Genomic DNA, 19,510 nt, shown 5'->3' with positions numbered 1-19,510 from the left:
ATCTATAATGTTATGTGTATCAAAACAGTTCATTCCTTTTGATGACTGAGCAGTATTCCATGAATGGATGGACAGTTTATTTATCCATTTGCCCAATTTCTATTGCTTACAGTTTTTGGTGATTATGAATAAAGCCGCTTAAACATTCTCATATAAGGCCAGGCATGATGACTAACACCTGTAATCCTAGCACTTGGGGAGGCCGAGGTGGGAGGGTCACTTGAGGCCAGGAGTTTGAGACCAGCCTGGGCAACACAGCAAGACACCCCCTTCCCCCATCTCTACAAAAAATTTAAAAATTAGCTGAGTGTGTTGGTGTGGATCTGTAGTCCCAGCTACTCAGGAGGCTGAGGTGGGAGGATTGCTTGAGCTCAGGAGGTCAAGGTTGCAGTGAGCCGTGATCACACCACTGCACTCCAGCCTGGGTGACTGAGCAAGACCCTGACTCAAAAAAAAAACAAAAAAATTCTTGTACAGGTTTTTGTGTGAACATAAGTTTTTTTCTTTATTTCTCTAGGGTAAATAACTAGAAGGGTGAATGCTGGGTCATTGTGATTTGAATTTTTGAATTTGCACTCATCCAATGGCTAATGATGTTGAGCATCTTTCTTTCTTCTTTTTCTTTTTTTTTTTTTTTTTTGGAAACTGTGTCTCACTCTGTTGCCCAGGCTGAAGTGCAATGGTGTGATCTCGGCTCACTGCAACCTCCACCTCCCGGGCTCAAGCAATGCTCTTGCCTCAGCCTCCTGGGTGGCTGGGATTACAGGTGCCACCACATCTAGCTACTTTTTGTATTTTTTGTAGAGACTGAGTATAGCCATTTTGCCCAGACTGGTCTGGAACTCCTGGGTTCAAGCGATCAGCTCGCTCGCCTCGGCCTCCCAAAGTTCTGGGGTTACAGGCATGAGCCACCAAGCCTGTCCAATGTCTCTCACGTGCTTTATATTCTGCACACTTGTATATTCTTTTTGGTGAAGTGTCTGCTCAGGTTAAAATTAGTTGGTTGAAAGAGGGGTTGTGGAGGTTAATCCCCTCCCAAACAAAATTATTTGTTTGTTTTCTTACTGTTGAGTTTTTAGAGTTTTTTTCTTTTTCTTTTCATTTTTAGAGAAGATCTCACTCTGTCGCTCAGGCTGGAGTGAAGCGGTGTGACCACAGCTCACTGCAGCCTCACCCTCCTGAGTTCAAGGGATCCTCCCATTTCAGTGTCCTAAGTAGTTAGAAGAGGTCTTGTTTTTGTTTGTTTTTGTTTTTTGAGACAGAGGCTCTGTCATCCAGGCTGGAGAGCAGTGTCATGATCTTGGTTCACTGCAACCTCAGCCTCTGGAGTAGCTGGGATTACAGGTGTGCGCCACCACCCCTGGCTAATCTCTGTTTTGTTTTGTTTCAGTAGAGACGGGGTTTCATCATGTTGGCCAGGCTGGTCTTGAACCCCTGGCCTCCAGTAGTGATCCACGCATCTTGGACTCCCAAAGTGCTAGGATTACAGGCGTGAGCCACCGTGCCACGCCTGGGAGAGTTTTTAAAATATATTCTGGATACAAGTCTTTTGTCAAATATGTGATTTGTAAATATTGTCTCTCAGCCTGTAACTTGTCTTTTCATTCTCTTAATGGTGTCTTTTGCAGAGCAAAAGGCTTTAATATTGATGAAGTCCAATTGATCAATTTTTGTTCTTTTGTGGATCCTGCTTTTAGTGGTTTTTTTGTTTGTTTGTTTTGTTGTTGTTGTTGATGTTGTTTTTGAGACGGAGGCTCACTCTGTCACCCAGGCTGGAGTGCAGTGGTGCGATCTCAGTTCAACCTCCACCTCCCGGGGGTTCAAGCAATTCTCCTGCTTCAGCCTCCTGAGTAGCTGGGATTAGAGGCTCCCACCATCACTCCCAGCTAATTTTTGTATTTTTAGGAGATACAGGGTTTTACCATGTTGGCCAGGCTGGTCTTGAACTCCTGACCTCAGGTGAACCGCCCACCTCGGCCTCCCAAAGTACTGGGATTACAGGTGTGAGCCACTGTACCCTGAATTTTTTTTTTTTTTTCTTGAGACAGAGTCTCGCTCTGTTGCCCAGGCTGGAGTACAGTGGCGTGATCTCAGCTCACTGCAACCTCCGCCTCTCGGGTTCAAGTGATTCTCCTGCCTCAGCCTCCTGAGTAGCTAGGATTCCAGGCACCCGCCACCACACCTGGCTAATTTTTGTATTTTTAGTAGAGACAGGGTTTCACCATGTTGACCAGGCTGGTCTTGAACTCCTGACCTCAGGAGATCCACCTGCCCTGGCCTCCCAAAGTGCTAGGATTAGAGGCATGAGCCACAGCGCCCGGCCTAGTGTCATGTTTAAGGACTCTTTAACCCCAGATCATAAAGATTTTCTCCTATGTATTCCTCCAGATGTTGTATAGTTTTAGGCTTTACATTTAGATCTCCTTCCTTCCTTCCTTTCCTTCCTTTCCTCCCTTCCTTCCTTCCTTCTTTCCTTCCTTTTTTTTTTGGACAGGGTCTCACAGTTTTGCCCAGGCTGGTCTCAGACACTTGGTTCTAGCAGTCCTCCAGCCTTGGCCTCCCAAAATGCTGGGATTACAGATGTGAGTCACGCATATTTTGCATATGGATGTCTGCTTGTTGACGCATGATTTGTTGCAAAGACTATCCTTTCACCATTGAATTGCTTTTGCACCTTTGTCAAAAATCAATTGGCCGGCCAGGCACGGTGGCTCACGCCTGTAATCTGAGCACTTTGGGAGGCCAAGGCAGGTGGATCACAAGGTCAGGAGATCGATACCATCCTGGCTAACACGGTGAAACCTCGTCTCTACTAAAAATACAAAAAATTAGCCAGGCGTGGTGGCAGGCGCCTGTAGTCCCAGCAACTTGGGAGGCTGAGGCAGGAGAATGGCGTGAACCTGGGAGGCAGAGTTTGCAGTGAGCCGAGATTGTGCCACTGCACTCCAGCCTGGGCGACAGAGTGAGACTCCGTCTCAAAAAAAAAAAAAAATCAATTGTCCATACTTATGTGGGTCTATTTCTGGACTCACTATTCTGTTTCATCCATCTATGTGTCCATTCCTCTGACAATACCATACTGTTGCTATATAGCAAATCCTAAAACCAGGTAGCATAATTCCTCCAACTTTATTCTTTTTCAAAATTGTTGTAGCTATTCTTTGCCTTTCCATATAAGTTTTACAATTAATTTGTTTTTATATATACAAATTCCTGCTGGCATTTTTATTGGAATTGTGTTAAATCTACAGATCGGCGTTATGGTTTGAATTGTGTCTCCCAAAAAGATATGTTGGGCCTGGCACAGTGGCCCATCCCTATAATCCCAGCACTTTGGGAGGCCAAGGTGGGAGGATCACTTTGAGTCCAGAAGTTTGAGATCAGTCTAGGAAATATAGTGAGGCCCCATATCTACGAAAAACTTAGAAGATTAGTGGCCAGGCGTGGTGGCTCATGCCTGTAATCCCAGCACTTTGGAAGGCCGAGGCAGGTGGATCATCTGAGGTCAGGAGTTTGAAACCATCCTGGCCAACATGATGAAACCCCGTCTCTACTAAAAATACAAAAAATTAGCCAGGCGTGGTGGCACATGCCTGTAATCCCATGTGCCACCACATAGGCTGAGGCAGGAGAGTCACTTGAACCTGGGAGGCGGAGCTTCCAATGAGCTGAGATCATGCCACTGCACTCCAGCCTGGGTGACAACAGTGAAACTCCATTTAAAAAAAAAAAAAATTGGCCGGGCACGGTGGTTCACGCCTGTAATCCCAGCACTTTGGGAGGCCGAGGCAGGCGGATCACGAGGTCAAGAGATCGAGACCATCCTGGCCAACCAACATGGTGAAACCCTGTCTCTACTAAAAATATAAAAATTAGCTGGGTATGGTGGCGCACCCCTGTAGTCCCAGCTACTCAGGAGGCTGAGGAAGGAGAATTGCTTAAACCCGGGAGGTGGAGGTTGCAGTGAGCCCAGATCACGCCACTGCACTCTAGCCCGGGCGACAGAGCGAGACTCCATCTCAAAAAAATAAATAAAATAAATAAATAAATAAATAAATAAATAAATAAATAAATAAATTGGCCGGGCTTGGTGGCCCATGCCTGTAATCCCAGCACTTTGGGAGACCAAGGCAGATGGATCATGAGGTCAGGAGATTGATACCATCCTGGCTAATATGGCAAAACCCCGTCTCTACTAAAAATACAAAAAAAAAAGAAAAAAATTAGCTGGGTGTGGTGGCAGGAGCCTGTAGTCCCATCTACTCAGGAGGCTGAGGCAGGAGAATGGCATGAACCAGGGGGGCGGAGCTTGTAGTGAGCCCAGATCAAGCCACTGCACTCCAGCCTGGGGGACAGAGCAAGACTCCATCTCAAAAATAAATTAATTAACTAATTAATTAATTTAAAAAAAAAGATTAACCAGGCGTGGTGGCCCACACCTGTGGTCCCAGCTGCTCAGGAGGCTGAGACAGGGAATTGTTTAAGCCCGGGAGGTCAAGGCTGCAGTGAACGGAACTGTATTTTCGCCACTGTACTCCAGCCTGGGTGACAGATGGAGATCTTGTCTCAAAAAAAGAAAGAAAAAAAAAAGATATGTTGAAGCCCTAACCCTCAACACCTTGAAATATGACCTCAGTTGGAAATAGGCACATTGTAGATGTAGTTAAGATGAGGTCAGCCCTTAATCCAATATGTTTGATATTCTTATAGGAGGAGAAGAGACACAGAGACACAGAGAGAATGCCAGGTGACAGTTGAGGCAGAAGTTAGAGTGCTTCCATCACAAGCCAAGGAACACCAGTGACTGCAGGCAAGCCACCAGAAGCTGGGAAGATGCTGAAAAGAATCCTCTCCTGGAGGCTTAAGAGAAAGCATGGCCCTGCCCACGTCTTAATTTCAGACTTCTGGCCTCCAGAACTGTGAGACAATAAATTTCTGTTGTTTTCAGCCATCTAGTTTGTGGCACTTTGTTATGACAGCCCTAGGAAACTAAATTCAATTAGTCTGGGGAGAAATAACATCTTTACTATGTTGAGTCTTCCAGTCCATGAATACAGTATGTTTCTCCGTTTGTGTAGATCTTTGATTTCTTTCATCAGCATTTTTTGTAGTTTTCAGCATAGACATCCTGCGTATGTTATGTTAGAACATCCTGTGTATGTTGTGTAGGTTTAGTTATACCCAAATATTTCCTTTTTTGTTTCTTTCTTTTTAGAGCTATTATAAATAGTATTGTGTTCTCAATTTCAGCTTCCAATTACTCAATGCTAACATATAGGAACACAATTGAATTTCATGTGTTGATCTTGTATTCTGTGGCCACGAGAAACTCAGTTATTACTTCTAGGAGTTCTATAATAGGTGTCCAGCATAACTAATGGCATTTACTCTGAAAAAATTATATTCATTGTTATAAAATATTCCATCATCTGGCCGGGCACAGTAGCTCATGCCTATAATCGCAGCACTTTGGGAGGCCGAGGCAGGTAGATCACATGAGGTCAGGAGTTGGAGACCAGCATGGCCAACATGACGAAAACCTATCTTCACTAAAAATATAAAAACTAGAGAGAGTGGGGACGTCCGGCTTCAGAGTGGGAGTCTTCGTTGCGCCAGCGACTAAAAAGAGAATTAAATATGGGTGATGTTGAGAAAGGCAAGAAGATTTTTATTATGAAGTGTTCCCAGTGCCACACTGTTGAAAAGGGAGGCAAGCACAAGACTGGGCCAAACCTCCATGGTCTCTTCGGGTGGAAGACAGGTCAGGCCCCTGGATACTCTTACACAGCCGCCAATAAGAACAAAGGCATCATCTGGGGAGAGGATACACTGATGGAGTATTTGGAGAATCCCAAGAAGTACATCCCTGGAACAAAAATGATCTTTGTCGGCATTAAGAAGAAGGAAGAGGCTGGGCGTGGTGGCTCACGCCTGTAATCCCAGCACTTTGGGAGGCTGAGGCGGGTGGATCACGAGGTCAGGAGATCGAGACCATCCTGGCTAACACGGTGAAACCCTGTCTCTACTAAAAATATAAAAAATTAGCCAGGCGTGGTGGCAGGTGCCTGCAGTCCCAGCTACTCGGGAGGCTGAGGCAGAAGAATGGCATGAACCCGGGAGGTGGAGCTTGCAGTGAGCCGAGATCGCGCTACTGCACTCCAGCCTGGGCAACAGAGCGAGACTACATCTCAAAAAAAAAAAAAAAAAAAAAAAAAAAAAGAAGAAGGAAGAAAGGGCAGACTTGATACCTTATCTCAAAAAAGCTACTAATGAGTAATAATTGGCCACTGCTTTATTTATTACAAAACAGAAATGTCTCACGACTTTTTTATGTGTACCATCCTTTAATAGATCTCATACACCAGAATTCAGATCATGAGTGACTGACAGAATATTTTGTTGGGCAGTCCTGATTTAAAACTAAGACTGGCCGGGTGCGGTGGCTCACGCTTGTAATCCCAGCACTTTGGGAGGCCGAGGCGGGCGGATCACGAGGTCAGGAGATCAAGACCACGGTGAAACCCCGTCTCTACTAAAAATACAAAAAATTAGCCGGGCGTGGTGGCGGGCGCCTGTAGTCCCAGCTACTCAGAGAGGCTGAGGCAGGAGAATGGCGTGAACCCGGGAAGCAGAGCTTGCAGTGAGCCGAGATTGCGCCACTGCACTCCAGCCTGGGCGACAGAGCGAGACTCCGTCTCAAAAAAAAACAAAAAAACAAACAAACAAACAAACAAAAAAACTAAGACTGGCTTGTGGTTAAATGACTATGTTCAGTTTTTGAATTTTAATAGTAACTCCAATTCAGTAAATGCTATCACTGTTTACCCCTTTTAAAGATACGATTAGACTTCGTTAGTAATGTTCAACTTTTCACAAAGATAGTGAGTGCCATCTTAAAACTTACTGGAGATTGGTTTTATATTTAGATTTATATAACTGGTTATGTGAATATATTTAAATACTGGGGAAATTCCTACACTGTCTTAGAACCAAGCAAGATTCACCTGTGTTTTGTGTTCATTTGCCTCTTAAAGGAAAGGGTTGAAGATAAATAAGGTAGCAATGTCTATAGTTTTGGCCTTAACTATGCCAACCTAATTATAATTCCCTGTATTTAAAATGGTTTCTTTTACTTATTGAAAGGCATTTTCGTGTGGTTTATGTGTAATATTAAAGATTATTCAACACCTCTCACATCTTATAGATCTATAAGGTCACATGCTTTTAAAATAGTAGCAAGTTAAACTTCACTCTTGAATTCTTTACAATCTAAGTCAAACTAGGTTATAATTTAGGATTGTCTTTAAACAGCCATTCAGAAACATAAAACTGTAGAACTGTGTATTTGTGATTGGGAATGGTGCTTTTGCCAACTTAAAAGGATTAAAGTAATGGAGATGTACACAAATTTTAAAATTATGTGTGATCACAAGACTAAAGTTAATTAAAAAGAAAACCACACACACACACAAAAAACTAGCCAGGTGCAGTGGTGCGCACCTGTAATCCCAGTTACTCGGGAGGCTGAGACAGGAGAATGGCTTGAATGTGGGAGGCAGAGGTTGCAGTGAACTGAGATCGAACCACTGCACGCCAGTCAGGGCGACTGAGCAAGATTCTGTCTCAAAAAAAAAAAAAAAAAATCCATCATCTTTCACTCTTTTTCTTTTCTTTTCTTTTCTTTTTTTTTTTTTTCCTGAGACGGAGTCTCGCTCTGTCGCCCAGGCTGGAGTGCAGTGGTGCAATCTCAGCTCACTGCAACCTCTGCCTCCCGGGTTCAAGTGATTCTCCTGCCTCAGTCTCCCGAGGAGCTGGGATTACAGGTGCACACCACTGCACCTGGCTAATTTTTGTATTTTTAGTAGAGACAGGGTTTCACCATATTGGCCAGGCTGGTCTTGAACTCCTGACCTTGTGATCCACCTGCCTCAGTCTCCCAAAGTGCTGGGATTACATGCGTGAGCCACCGCACCCAATCTCTTTTTTTTTTTTTTTTTTTTTTTGAGACAGAGTCTGGCTCTGTCGTCCAGGCTGGAGGGCAGTAGTTCCATCTCAGCTCACTGCAACCTCCGCCTCCCGGGTTCAAGCGATTCTCCTGCCTCAGCCTCCCGAATAACTGGGACTACAGGCGCACACCACCATGCCCAGCTAATTCTTGTATTTTTAGTAGAGACGTGGTTTCACTATGTTGGCCAGGCTGGTCCCCAGCTCCTAACCTTGTGATCCGTCCGCTTTGGCCTCCCAAGGTGTTGGGATTACAGGCGTGAGCCACCATGCCTGGCTGTTCACTCTTAATATGTTTTACCAATTGCCTCCTGTTGGGCATTTATGTTGTTTTCTTTTATTGCTGTTATTATTATTACTATAATGACGGAATACATTTCAGATGCTGGGACATAAACCTCTGACCCCTTTTTAAATTATGTCAGAGGAGAGATTCCTAGAAATGGGATTAGGAGGCCAAAGAGCTGAACCCTTCTCAAGTCCTACACATGATCGAGCTGCTTGCCAGAAAGATCAAGCATGTTTCCCATTCTCATCAGCAACATGTGAGAGGACTCAGTGGGCTGAAACACGGCCAGCACTGAGACTGGTCATTTAAAAACTCTGCCAGTTGGGCCGGGTGTGGTGGCTTACACCTGTGACCCCAACACTTTGGGAGGCCCAGGCGATTGGATTACTTGAGGTCAGGAATTCGAGACCAGCCTGGTCAACATGGTGAAACACCGTCTCTACTTAAAAAATACAAAAATTAGACCGGTGTGGTGGCACTTGCCTGTAATTCCAGCTACTCAGGAGGCTGAGGCAGGAGAATCACTTGAACCTGGAAGGCAGAGGTTGTGCGTCTAAATGACTAATAACCCGTACCTGCTTCACAGACTCACTGTGATGATTTAAAGATTTATGGGGGCTACAAACAGTGGCTCACAGAAGTAATCCCAGTACTTTGGGAGGCTAAAGTGAGAGGATCACTTGAGGCCAGGAGTTTGGCAGGATACCCAGGTCAACCCATAATAGACAGCATTACAGGCCGGGCGCGGTGGCTCACGCTTGTAATCCCAGCACTTTGGGAGGCCGAGGCGGGCAGATCACGAGGTCAGGAGATCGAGACCGCGGTGAAACCTCGTCTCTACTAAAAAATACAAAAAAATTAGCCGGGCGTGGTGGTGGGCGCCTGTAGTCCCAGCTACTCGGAGAGGCTGAGGCAGGAGAATGGCGTGAACCCGGGAGGCGGAGCTTGCAGTGAGCCGAGATTGTGCCACTGCACTCCAGCCTGGGCGACAGAGTGAGACTCCGTCTCAAGAAAAAAAAAAAAATAGCATTACAAACAATGAAGGATGGCTTGAGGTCAGGAGTTCGAGACCAGCCTGAGCAGCATAGTGAGACCCGCGTCTCTACAAAAAATTTAAAAACAAGCGGGCGGATCACTTGAGGTCGGGAGTTCGAGACCAGCCTGACCAACATGGAGAAACCCCGTTTTCTACTAAAAAATATAAAATTAGCCAGGCGTGGTGGCACATGCTTCTAATCCCAGCTACTCAGGAGGCTGAGGCAGGAGAATCACTTGAACCTGGGAGGCGGAGGTTGCGGTGACCCGAGATCACGCCATTGCACTCCAGCCTGGGCAACAAGAGTGAAACTCCGTGTCAAAAAAAAAAAAAAAAAAAAATTTAAAAATTAGCTGGGCCTGGTGGTGTGCACCTGTAGTCCCATCTACCTGGGAGGCTGAGGTGGGAGGATGCTTTGAGCCTAGGAGTTCGAGGTTCCAGTGAGGTTCCATCATGCCACTGTGCTCCAGCCTGGGCAACAGAGCAAACCCTTGCCTCAAAAAAAAAAAAAAGAGCTTTTTTAGGCTGTGCATCATTCCCCTCATGATTATCATTTTTGCCCACACTCCTATTCTTGAAGAAGCAGGACGATGATGGTAAGAGCTGTGGTTTATTGAGCACTTGAAGGATGCTAAGTCCTATGCTACCTCACTTAGTGCTCACCCTGCTATATAGCAAACGGCCCAGGAAGGAAATGGAATCCAACCAAAGGGTACAAGAGGCTTTAATGGAAGGACGACAGGGGTGGGGGCAGGGTGAAGGGGATCAACCTGGGTATTGGGACCAGCAATGATGACAAGCCACTGCAACTTCTGGGCTGAAAGGGCAATGGGAAAATGCAGTGTTCCCGAGCTGACATCATGGGGGTATAGCCACAGTCAGACCAAGGACCAAAACAGGTCCAGGAGTACCCTGACTTCTCTCTCGCCTCCCCTCAGGTGGGCTGCATGGGTGCTGCTCAACAGAAAGCCAGCTGGTAAGGGAGCCCGGGCCAAGAAGTTGGCATGGGAGGGGAAGGGGCGGGGCGAAGGAAGAATAACTAGCATAGGGAAGCAGCATTATCCTGCTCCATGCCATTTCGTAGATGAGAAGGCTGAGGCCCAGAAACATGAAGTAACCTGCCGGCTGCCACAGAGCTGGGAAGGTGGAGCTAGAGGAGAGCCAGGCTCTGAGGCCCTCCGCCCAGCCTCCTAATACAATCCCAGCCCCAAGGCGCGAGCAGAGAGCGGAGCAGGCCAGCACCCCATGCTCCCGGTCTCCCTCCTTTCTCCTCCCTCCCCTCACTGTTCAGCTCTCCCACCCTCCCACCTTCTGTCTGCCTTAGCTGGGCCTCCCCTGGCCTCCTCTCAGGAAGGCTATGGCCCCTTTCCTCTGTGTGCTTCCCCACTTTGTCTCTCCCTTTTTTCTCAGTCTTCTTGTCTCCCTCATTCAGTCGCTGTCTTCATTTCCCTCAGTCTTTCCCTATAGCAGGCTCACAAGGGTGCATCCTCCTAACGCTCAGTTTCTTGGCCACTCCCGAGCTCCGCCCCCTCTGCCCGCCGTGGCTCCGCCCCTGCCGGGCCGCCCTCCCCAGCGCTGGGCGGCGGGCCGGGTGGCAGGCGGGGGCGGGGCCGGGGCTGGCGCGGCGCCGGCCTGAGTCACACGCATGAGGCAGCGTGAGTCAGGCGCGGAGGGAAGTCCCTGCGGAAGGGGCTTTCGGAGCCGCAGTCGAATCGCAGGGAAAGAGAAAGTGTTCGAAACGCTGCCTTGACACAGTGACCTTGTGTGAGCCCTAGCTGCACACACACCCCCGACCCACGCCCTCCCCGCAGACAGCAGCACTCACACCCCCGGCCGGCTCCCGGTACGCGGCCGCTGCCCGCACTCCCGGGCCGGGCCTGCGCGTCCCTGTGGGGATGGGCGAGGGGGGTATCGAGGGTCCAGCAGCCTGGACCCGGCCCCTCCACAGGGCAGTCCCTTTTCCAGCTTCCAAAAGCTAGCGTTGCTCACCTATGGCCAGACCCCAGACCCATTTCTCCCACGAGGTGTCAAGAAGGACCCCTGAGGGTCTTCCACGTCACCTTGTGGAGCCTCGTGGGGTATGGCAGAAGGAGGAGGGCAATTTGAGGTCCTGCAGCGCCCCGGGGAATCAGGGATGAACTCCCTCCTGCCCCCAGGCTCTCCTCCTCATCCTCTAAGGTTGCCCTAGAATCAATCGATGGGATTCAATTACAGAAATATTTATTAAACACCGACTATATGCCAAGTTATAAAAACCTGGGACAAGACAGTAAACAAAGCAGGACAGTAAACAAAATATATTAACCCCTGCCTTCCAGGAACTGGCATTCTGGTTAGGTGAGGGAGATGATAAACAAAAAATAAGCAAATGATCTAGGCTAGTGCTGCCCGATAGAAATAGAAGGGGAGCCACGAATGTAATGTTTAATTTTGTAGTAACCATGTTAAGATGGTAAAAGAAACACACGAAATTAACTTTAAATTTTTTTTTTTTTTGAGACCGAGTTTCGCTCTTGTTGCCCAGGTTGAATGAAGTGCAATGATGTCGACTCACCACAACCTCTGCCTCCCGAGTTCAAGCGATTCTCCTGCCTCAGCCTCCCAAGTAGCTGGGATTACAGGTATTCACCACCACTCCCGGCTAATTTTGTATTTTTAGTAGAGATGGGGTTTCTCCATGTTGATCAGGCTGGTCTCAAACTCCCGACCTCAGGTGATCCGCCCGCCTTGACCTCCCAAAGTGCTGGGATTACAGGCGTGAGCCACTGCGCCCGGCCAATTTTAATTTTTTTTTTAAGGAACCGGGTCTTCTTAAAGGGTTCCTTAAGGAACCGGGTCTCTACTTTGTGGTCCAGGCTGGAGTGCAGTGGTGCGATCATACCTCACTGCAGCCTCCAACTCCTGATGCTCCTGCCTCGGCCTTCCAAAGCCCTGAGATTACAGGTGTGAGCCACTGGGCTTGGCCAAAATTAACTTTAATAATATATTCTATTTAATCCAATATATCCAAATGTTACCATTTCAACATGTAATCAATATACAAAAAACTATTGAGTTTTTCTTTTTTTTTTTTTTTTGTACTAAGCCTTGTAAATCTTGTAAATCCAGTGAGTACTTATACTTCCAGCACATTTCAGCTCAGCCTGAACACATTCCCAGCACTCAGTGGCCACATGTGCCTAATGGCTATAGCAATGGGCAGCAGAGTCTTGATGTTAGATGTGGGCTGTGGAATATAAGGAAAGTAGAGGCGGGCAAAGGGGCTGGGATAGGAAGCACTAAGTAGGGGTGGTCTGCCCTGGGCAGCCCTGACCGGGGTGGTGAGGACAGGAGTCACGGGCCACAGGTAAGACCTGCAGATTACCTGCAATCTGAATCCAGGCTTGGCCACTGGCCTTTGCAAGTCACCTGACCTTGCTGAACAAGGGCATTTTTCTCCGGTGTGGATTGGAGTTATGCATCTGAGGCTATGAGGCACTCATTAAATGTTATCCTTATCTCACCTGTCTGCAGCAGCAGGCAGGGCACAGGCCTCCAATCTCAGAGTCACATCCTCTCCACCCCCAACTCTTATGGCCACCAAAGGCGGCCTATGCCCCACCCCACCCCCAGGCCCTCCGTCTTTCATCCATTTCTACTCCTTGCTACAGCAAGATACTTAACCTTCTCAGGCTTCTGTTTCACTACTTAGTAGGTGCTTTAAGCTCTTCAAAGAAAAGCATTGTAGACTTCCAGAAGACCAAGCCACCCTCTTAAGATGGACCCAGGCCAATGCTGAGGTGGGTGGGGCCACCAGGTTCCAGGTGCCGACCCCACCACACCTCTTTGGGAACTGGGAGAAAAACTGGCCCTCTTTTCCGGAGGCTGCACTGAGCCAAGATCACGCCATTGCACTCCAGCCTGGGCAACGAGAGCAAAAATCCACCTCAAAAAAAAAAAAACGACTGACCCTCTTTTCTGCCCACAACAGCCATCCTACCCTCAAAGCCCCTTCCAGCCAAGGCAAAAATGATATGAAAGGATGCATCTAAAATGCGGACAGATCCCAGGGACCAGGGGTAGAGGAGAGGGCCCCAAGTCAAGAAGCTGCTTCGAGAGGAGCTGTTGATCACTGTTATACACTCCACCTCCACCTGGGCTGGTAGGCAACAGGCCCACAAACACAAGAGAAGTATTGGGATCAACAACCAGCCCTTCCTGGGGGACCTGTGGGTCCAGGATTGAGACTGCAGCAAGGCTGGAGGTGGGAGATGAGAGCAGGCCCAGAAGTGCCCAGACAAGCGGCAGCAGGACTGGCCTTGGGATGCAGACCTGCCCTTGCCCCTCACCAAAAGCCGAGGAACTCAACAGGCCCCCTGTATGATGACACAGAAACCGGAATGTCAGCAGCTCCTGCCTGACACTGCCCATGGCGAGCTCCACTGCTCTTCCAGGGAGTCCCGGGCAGCTGCCAGCAGGGAAGGCCCTGGAGTTTCTCTGCTCCCTAGCTTACCAGTCTCCCTTATAGATCCCACCCCAGACTGCAAGGCATGCCCAGTTCCCAGTAGCTGTATTTCCCACCATCCAGCAGACCTCAGAGAGAAGGCAGGGGTTGGGAGGCGTCCCAGCCTGGGCTGGCCACCAGATTCACACTGCTCACCCCCTAGGCCACTCAGGTATTCTAGAGACCCCCTAGTGGCTGGGTTCCTAGAAAGTAAGAAAATAAAGAGGCTCCAACCCAATTTACAGCGAGGACTAACTAGGTCTTAGAGGGCATATCGACCCCCAGGATTTATGGGTGGGGGAAAGACCTGAGGACTGGATGAGCAGGGAGCAGGAGAGGAGGTTGGTGTGGAAGAGGGAGCCGGCTGGCCCGCTCCCCACCACCATCTCCTAGCCAGATTCCAGACCAGCAGGCTTGCCCAGCTTGGCCTGCCTCCCTCCTCCGCTCTCCCGCCAGTGGCTACCTCCCCTCCCCCAGCTACCCACTTCCTCTACCCCTCCCCTAGCCCCTTTCACTCTCATTCAACCATCCATTCACCAAACTTTTGCTGAGCGCCAAGGTCCCCTTAGGCCCTGGTGCGAAGCTTGTGGGTGTGGAGAACAACAAAACAAAGCCTTGGAGGCTTCCCACAAATCTCCAGCTTGGTGTTGGCCCCTTTCCCCTAGCCCACCTCCACCCCAGCCCAGACCCCCGCCCCTCGACTTCCACCCTGCTCTCAGTTCCATCTCCTGACTTTGGCCCACAGCTTGTGGGGCTGTATGTCCCACCCCAGGCACCCCTGTGCTTCTGGTTTCAGGCAGGCATTGTACCCTCCTGCACCTTCTAGGATGGAGACCCCAGTACCATACTCAGCCCTGAGAAAGGTTCGGGGTGAGGATGCAGGGTGGTCTGGAGTCCTGGTCTCACATGACTCCCTAATCAGGGCAGTGTCCCCTAGCCATGACACACCTTCAGTAAATGGTGCAGCCTGTAGAGGCAGAAGGAAATGACCCAAAACTCATGCAAACCCAGACTGCAGTGGGAGGGAGCCTGCCCACAGCTAATGATGGAGAACAGTCAGGCTTGGAGGCTCAGGGCAGCCAGACCTGGGGTCACTGTTCCCCCTCCACAGCCCACGACACATTCCCACCTGGCTTAGAAAGCAGGAAAGAGGCCAGGTGTGGTGACTCACGCCTGTAATCCTAGCACTTTGGGAGGCTGAGGTGGGTGGATCACTTGAGGTCAGGAGTTCATGACCAGTCTGGCCAACATGGTGAAACTGTCTCTGCTAAAAATACAGAAAAATTAGCCAGGCGTGGTGGCGCAAACTTGTAATCCCAGCTACTCAGGAGGCGGAGACATAAGAATTGCTTGAACCCCAGCCAGGCGCCGTGGCTCACGCCTGTAATCCCAGCACTTTGGGAGGCCGAGGTGGGTGGATCACGAGGTCGGGAGTTCCAGACCAGCCTGGCCAATATAGTGAAACCCTGTCTCTACTAAAAATACAAAATTAGCTGGGCGTGGTGGCACGTGCCTGTAATCCTAGCTGCTTGGGAGGCTAAGGCAGAAGAATCGGTCAAACCCAGGAGGTGGAGGTTTCAGTGAGCCGAGATCACACCACTGCACTCCAGCCTGGGTGACAGAGCAAGACTCAGTCTCAAAAAAAAAAAAAATTGCTTGAACCCAGGTGGCAGAGGTTGCCCTGAGCCAAGATCACGCCACTGCACTCCAGCCTGGAGCCTGGGTGACAGAGTGAGACTCTGTCTCAAAAAAAAAAAAAGAGGCTGGGCGCGGTGACTCACACCTGTAATCCTAGCACTTTGGGAGGCCAACGTGGGCAGATCACGAGGTCAGGAGTTCAAGATCAGCCTGACCAACATGGTGAAACCGCGTCTCTACTAAAAATACAAAAATTAGCCAGGTGTGGCGCCACAAGCCTGTAACACCAGCTACTCGGGAGGCTGAGGCAGGAGAATCGCTTGAACCTGGGAGGTGGAGGTTGCAGTGAGCCAGGATCGTGCCACTGCACTCCAGCCTGGGTGACAGAGTGAGACTCCATTTCAAAAAAAAAAAAAATGGCAGGCAAGAAATAGAAACAAGAGAAATAAGTTAAAGACCATATGAGAATCCCCTAAAACTTCAGTCAGTGCCTGTTCCCCAGTGGGTGTGACATGGGTAGCAGCAGTGGCTAAAGTTACAGGACTTGACCCCCCACATCCTAATGCTGGCTAGTGAGCTGACATGGACTTCCAATCCTGGTGTGTGGCCTGGGAGGCAAACCCAGCCCAGGCCTCAAGCTGGATTCCAGAAAACACATCCAGCACCTGGGTAATGGGGTCACATGTGTGTGCAGTACCCATCCTAACAGGCTTCCTTCTACCGGCTCACACGAATGGGGCTTTCACAGGCTACGCAGCTTAGCAGTGCATGTGTTTTCAGCCGGTCCTGGGTGGAAAGGGGCATCATGTTTGGGGGCATTTTACCTGCAGACCCTGTAACATTGGACTGTGGACTGCACGTTACTCAGACCAAAGGGAAACGATTTTGTTCCACAAAAAGCCAAAATCTTGCACTCATCCAGCCCAACTCACAGTCTGGTGAGCTGCCACCACTGCCTGGTCACCAACAAGCAAACCAGCCAGTCTGCCCCAACCAAAGGGACAAAGTGGTTGTTGTCAGATGGCTGCCAGCTCCTGTGACTAAACCTGAGATCAAGTGAAAAAAACAATTTCCTGGGCCGGGCACCGTGGCTCATGCCTGTAATCCCAGCACTTTGGGAGGCCAAGGCGGGCGGATCACCTGAGATTAGGAGTTCAAGACTGGCCTGACCAACATGGGGAAACCTTGTCTCTACTAAAAATATAAAATTAGCCAGGCGTGGTGGCACATGCCTGTAATCCCAGCTACTTGGGAGGCTGAGGCAGGAGAATCACTTGAACCTGGGAGGCGGAGGTTGGGGTGAGCCAAGATCGCGCCATTGCACTCCAGCCTGGGCAACAAGAGTGAAACTCCACCTCAAAAAAAAAAAAAAAAAAAAAAAAAAAGCGCCTATCTCTGGAAGGTGCAAAAGACCTCACACCTGTCTCAGGCTTGGCCACCCTGCCATTTCCATGATGATTGCTGGGTTCCCTGACCTCTTCTTTGCCTTGAGGTTTGGGCACAGATGCCCTGTGGCTTGGCCTTTGCGGATAACAGAAACCACTCTGGCTAATCATTCTTCATTCAACGCATTTTTTTTTTTTTTTTTAGTTTGAACACTACGCTAGTGGGGTTCCTAGGGATACCCCAAGGAACACAAAAGAAAAAATTCCGTAACCTAATGGAGCTGGCTTTCCAGTGGAGGGAACTGCACAGAAAATACCACACATACTTATACTTGATAGCAGTTAAATAGATGAGTTTATTTATGTTAGAAATTGATAAGTGTTACAAGAAAAAAATAAAGCATGGTCAAGTGGATGGGGGACTGTAAGGGGAGATGTACAGGTTGTTTGTTTGTTTGAGACAGAGTCTAGATCTGTCCCCCAGGCTAGAGTGCAGTGCCCTGATCTCGGCTCACTGCAACCTCCGCCTCTTGGGTTCAAATGATTCTCGTACCTCAGCCTCCTAAATAGCTGGGATTACATGCACGTGCCACAATTTTTTGGCTGGCTAATTTTTTTGTATTTTTAGTAGAGACAGGGTTTCATCACGTTGGCAAGGCTCGTCTCAAACTCCTGGTCTCAAGTGATCTGCCCACCTTGACCTCCCAAAGTGCTGGGCCTGGCTAGAGATGTACAGTTGTAAATAGTGTAGATGAGTAATACTGAACAGAGACCTGAAGGCAGTGAGAGGGCAAGCCCTGAGGACATCAGGGGAAAAGCATGCCAGGCAGAGGGCACAACAAGTGCAAAGGCCCTGTGGTGGGCTCATGCCTGGCAGGCCTGGGGAACATCAAGCAGCCCATGTGGCGGAAGCAGAGAGAGCAACAGGTAGGAGATGAGCTCAGAGGGCAGACTGCAGGGCCTTGGAGGCCTCTCTTTTTACTGTATGAGATGAGAGACCCTAGAGGAATCTGAGCGAAGGAGAAACATGCCTTAGGTTTCATGTAGAGAGATTGAATGCCAGGAATTAGGTGCTTACAAAACCATTGGAAGAACTGGAGGAGCCGGCTCCATGCTGGGCCCATTGGAACAACATGATTGAACTGCCGGTCTGACCTCTGCCCTGATGAGGAGGGTAGAGAATCAGGAGGCCCCACGGGCATGGTTGAGATCTGATCTAGGGTCAGGAGGCCTTGTGCCACTGCACCTGCCTCTTGAACACCACGAAGCTAGCGACTAGCTGCTGGATGTCTTGTAGAAAACCTGTATCTCCACAGCCCACACAGCAATATTTCCCTCTGTACTTCCTCCCACCAAATTTCACTTTATTATTTTTATTTTTTTTGAGACGGAGTTTTGCTCTTGTTGCCCAGGCTGGATAGCAATGGCACGATGTTGGCTCACCACAACCTTCGCCTCCCGGGTTCAAGCGATTCTCCTGCCTCTCAGCCTCCCGAGTAGCTGGGATTACAGGCATGCACCACCACGCCCAGCTAATTTTGTATTTTTAGTAGAGACGAGGTTTCTCCATGTTGGTCAGGCTGGTCTCGAACTCCCGACCTCAGGTGATCCACCCGTCTCGGCCTCCCAAAGTGCTGGGATTACAGGCGTGAGCCACTGTGCCCAGCCACTTTATTTATTATTTTATCTGTTTATGTTTTTCAGACGGAGTCTTACTCTGTCGCCCAGGCTGGAGTGCGGTAGCATGATCTCAGCTCACTGTAACCTCTGCCTCCGGGGTTTAGGCAGTCCTCCTGCCTCAGCCTCTCGAGTAGCTGAGATCACAGGCATGCGCCACCATGCCCGGCTAAGTATTTTATAATTTTAGTAGAAATGGGTTTCACCATGTGGTCAGGCTGGTCTCAAACTTCTGACTTCAAATGATCCTCCCGCCTCTGCCTCCCAAAATGCTGGGATTACAGCATGAGCCACTGCGCCTGGCCCCAAATTTCTTTCTTTGATGGAACCCAATTCATATCCAAAACTTGCTTCAAAGGAATGTAGGGCATGGTGCATACCAAATACCTGCCCACCACATCTCTCACAGGCCCAAGTCCAGCCCCATGCCAAACACCCTACTGCTCCCACCTGCCTGCTTCCTAGGCCTCCTGGGATGCTCCACCCATGCCCTGGACCCCTGCCCTGTGCTTCCTCAGGCTCGCATTACAGCAGGTACTACACTGGTGGAATTGCCTGTGTACTTGTCTATCCCCTTGTGCACCCCATTCAATGCAAGCCCCTTGAGGACACGAATGTAGCTACCCATTTCAAGGCCACACCCTTGGTGGTGGTACCTGGAGGGATCCATCTGGCCAGCCTGGGAGGAGGCAGCAAGCCCATCCAGCCTGGGAATAGAAGCAGTAGAGGGGAAAGAGGCAAAATCCTTAGCTATTTAACTGCCCCAAGACTTGTTTGGTTATTTTTTTGAGAGGGAGTCTCACTCTGTTGCCCAGGCTGGAGTGCAGTGGCACCATCTTGGCTCACGGCAACCTCTGCCTCCCAGGTTCAAATGATTTTCCTGCCTCAGCCTCCCAGGTAGCTGGGATTACACGCACGCTTCACCAAGCTCGGCTTATTTTTGAATTTTTAGTAGAGATGGGGTTTCCCCACGTTGGCCAGGCTGGTCTGGAACTCCT

The 19,510-nt window shown here is 49.2% G+C and overlaps 1 protein-coding gene across 1 annotated transcript; it reads left to right on the top strand.

Annotated features, from left to right (window-relative positions):
* The first annotated feature begins 5,587 nt into the window (after positions 1–5,587).
* LOC129473235 (cytochrome c-like) lies at positions 5,588–6,292 on the top strand. Its single transcript, XM_055263537.2, has 2 exons — positions 5,588–5,917; positions 6,231–6,292. Exons 1-2 carry the CDS (start codon positions 5,638–5,640, stop codon positions 6,275–6,277), a joined length of 327 nt encoding a protein of 108 aa, XP_055119512.2. The 5' UTR covers positions 5,588–5,637; the 3' UTR covers positions 6,278–6,292.
* Positions 6,293–19,510: the final 13,218 nt, after the last annotated feature.

The sequence above is a fragment of the Symphalangus syndactylus genome, chromosome 23, assembly GCF_028878055.3.
Source record: "Symphalangus syndactylus isolate Jambi chromosome 23, NHGRI_mSymSyn1-v2.1_pri, whole genome shotgun sequence".
Classification (NCBI taxonomy): Eukaryota; Metazoa; Chordata; class Mammalia; order Primates; family Hylobatidae; genus Symphalangus; species Symphalangus syndactylus.
This window is presented reverse-complemented; position numbering and strand designations above follow the sequence as displayed.

What these genes read in the sequence shown, in the direction of transcription:
- LOC129473235 (XM_055263537.2), top strand. Translation starts at nt 5,638, where the DNA reads ATGGGTGATGTTGAGAAAGGCAAGAAGATTTTTATTATGAAGTGTTCC. An exon ending in GAAGAAGGAAGAGGCTGGGC is followed by an intron (nt 5,918 to 6,230) that starts GTGGTGGCTCAC and finishes AGAAGAAGGAAG; the next exon opens with AAAGGGCAGACTTGATACCT.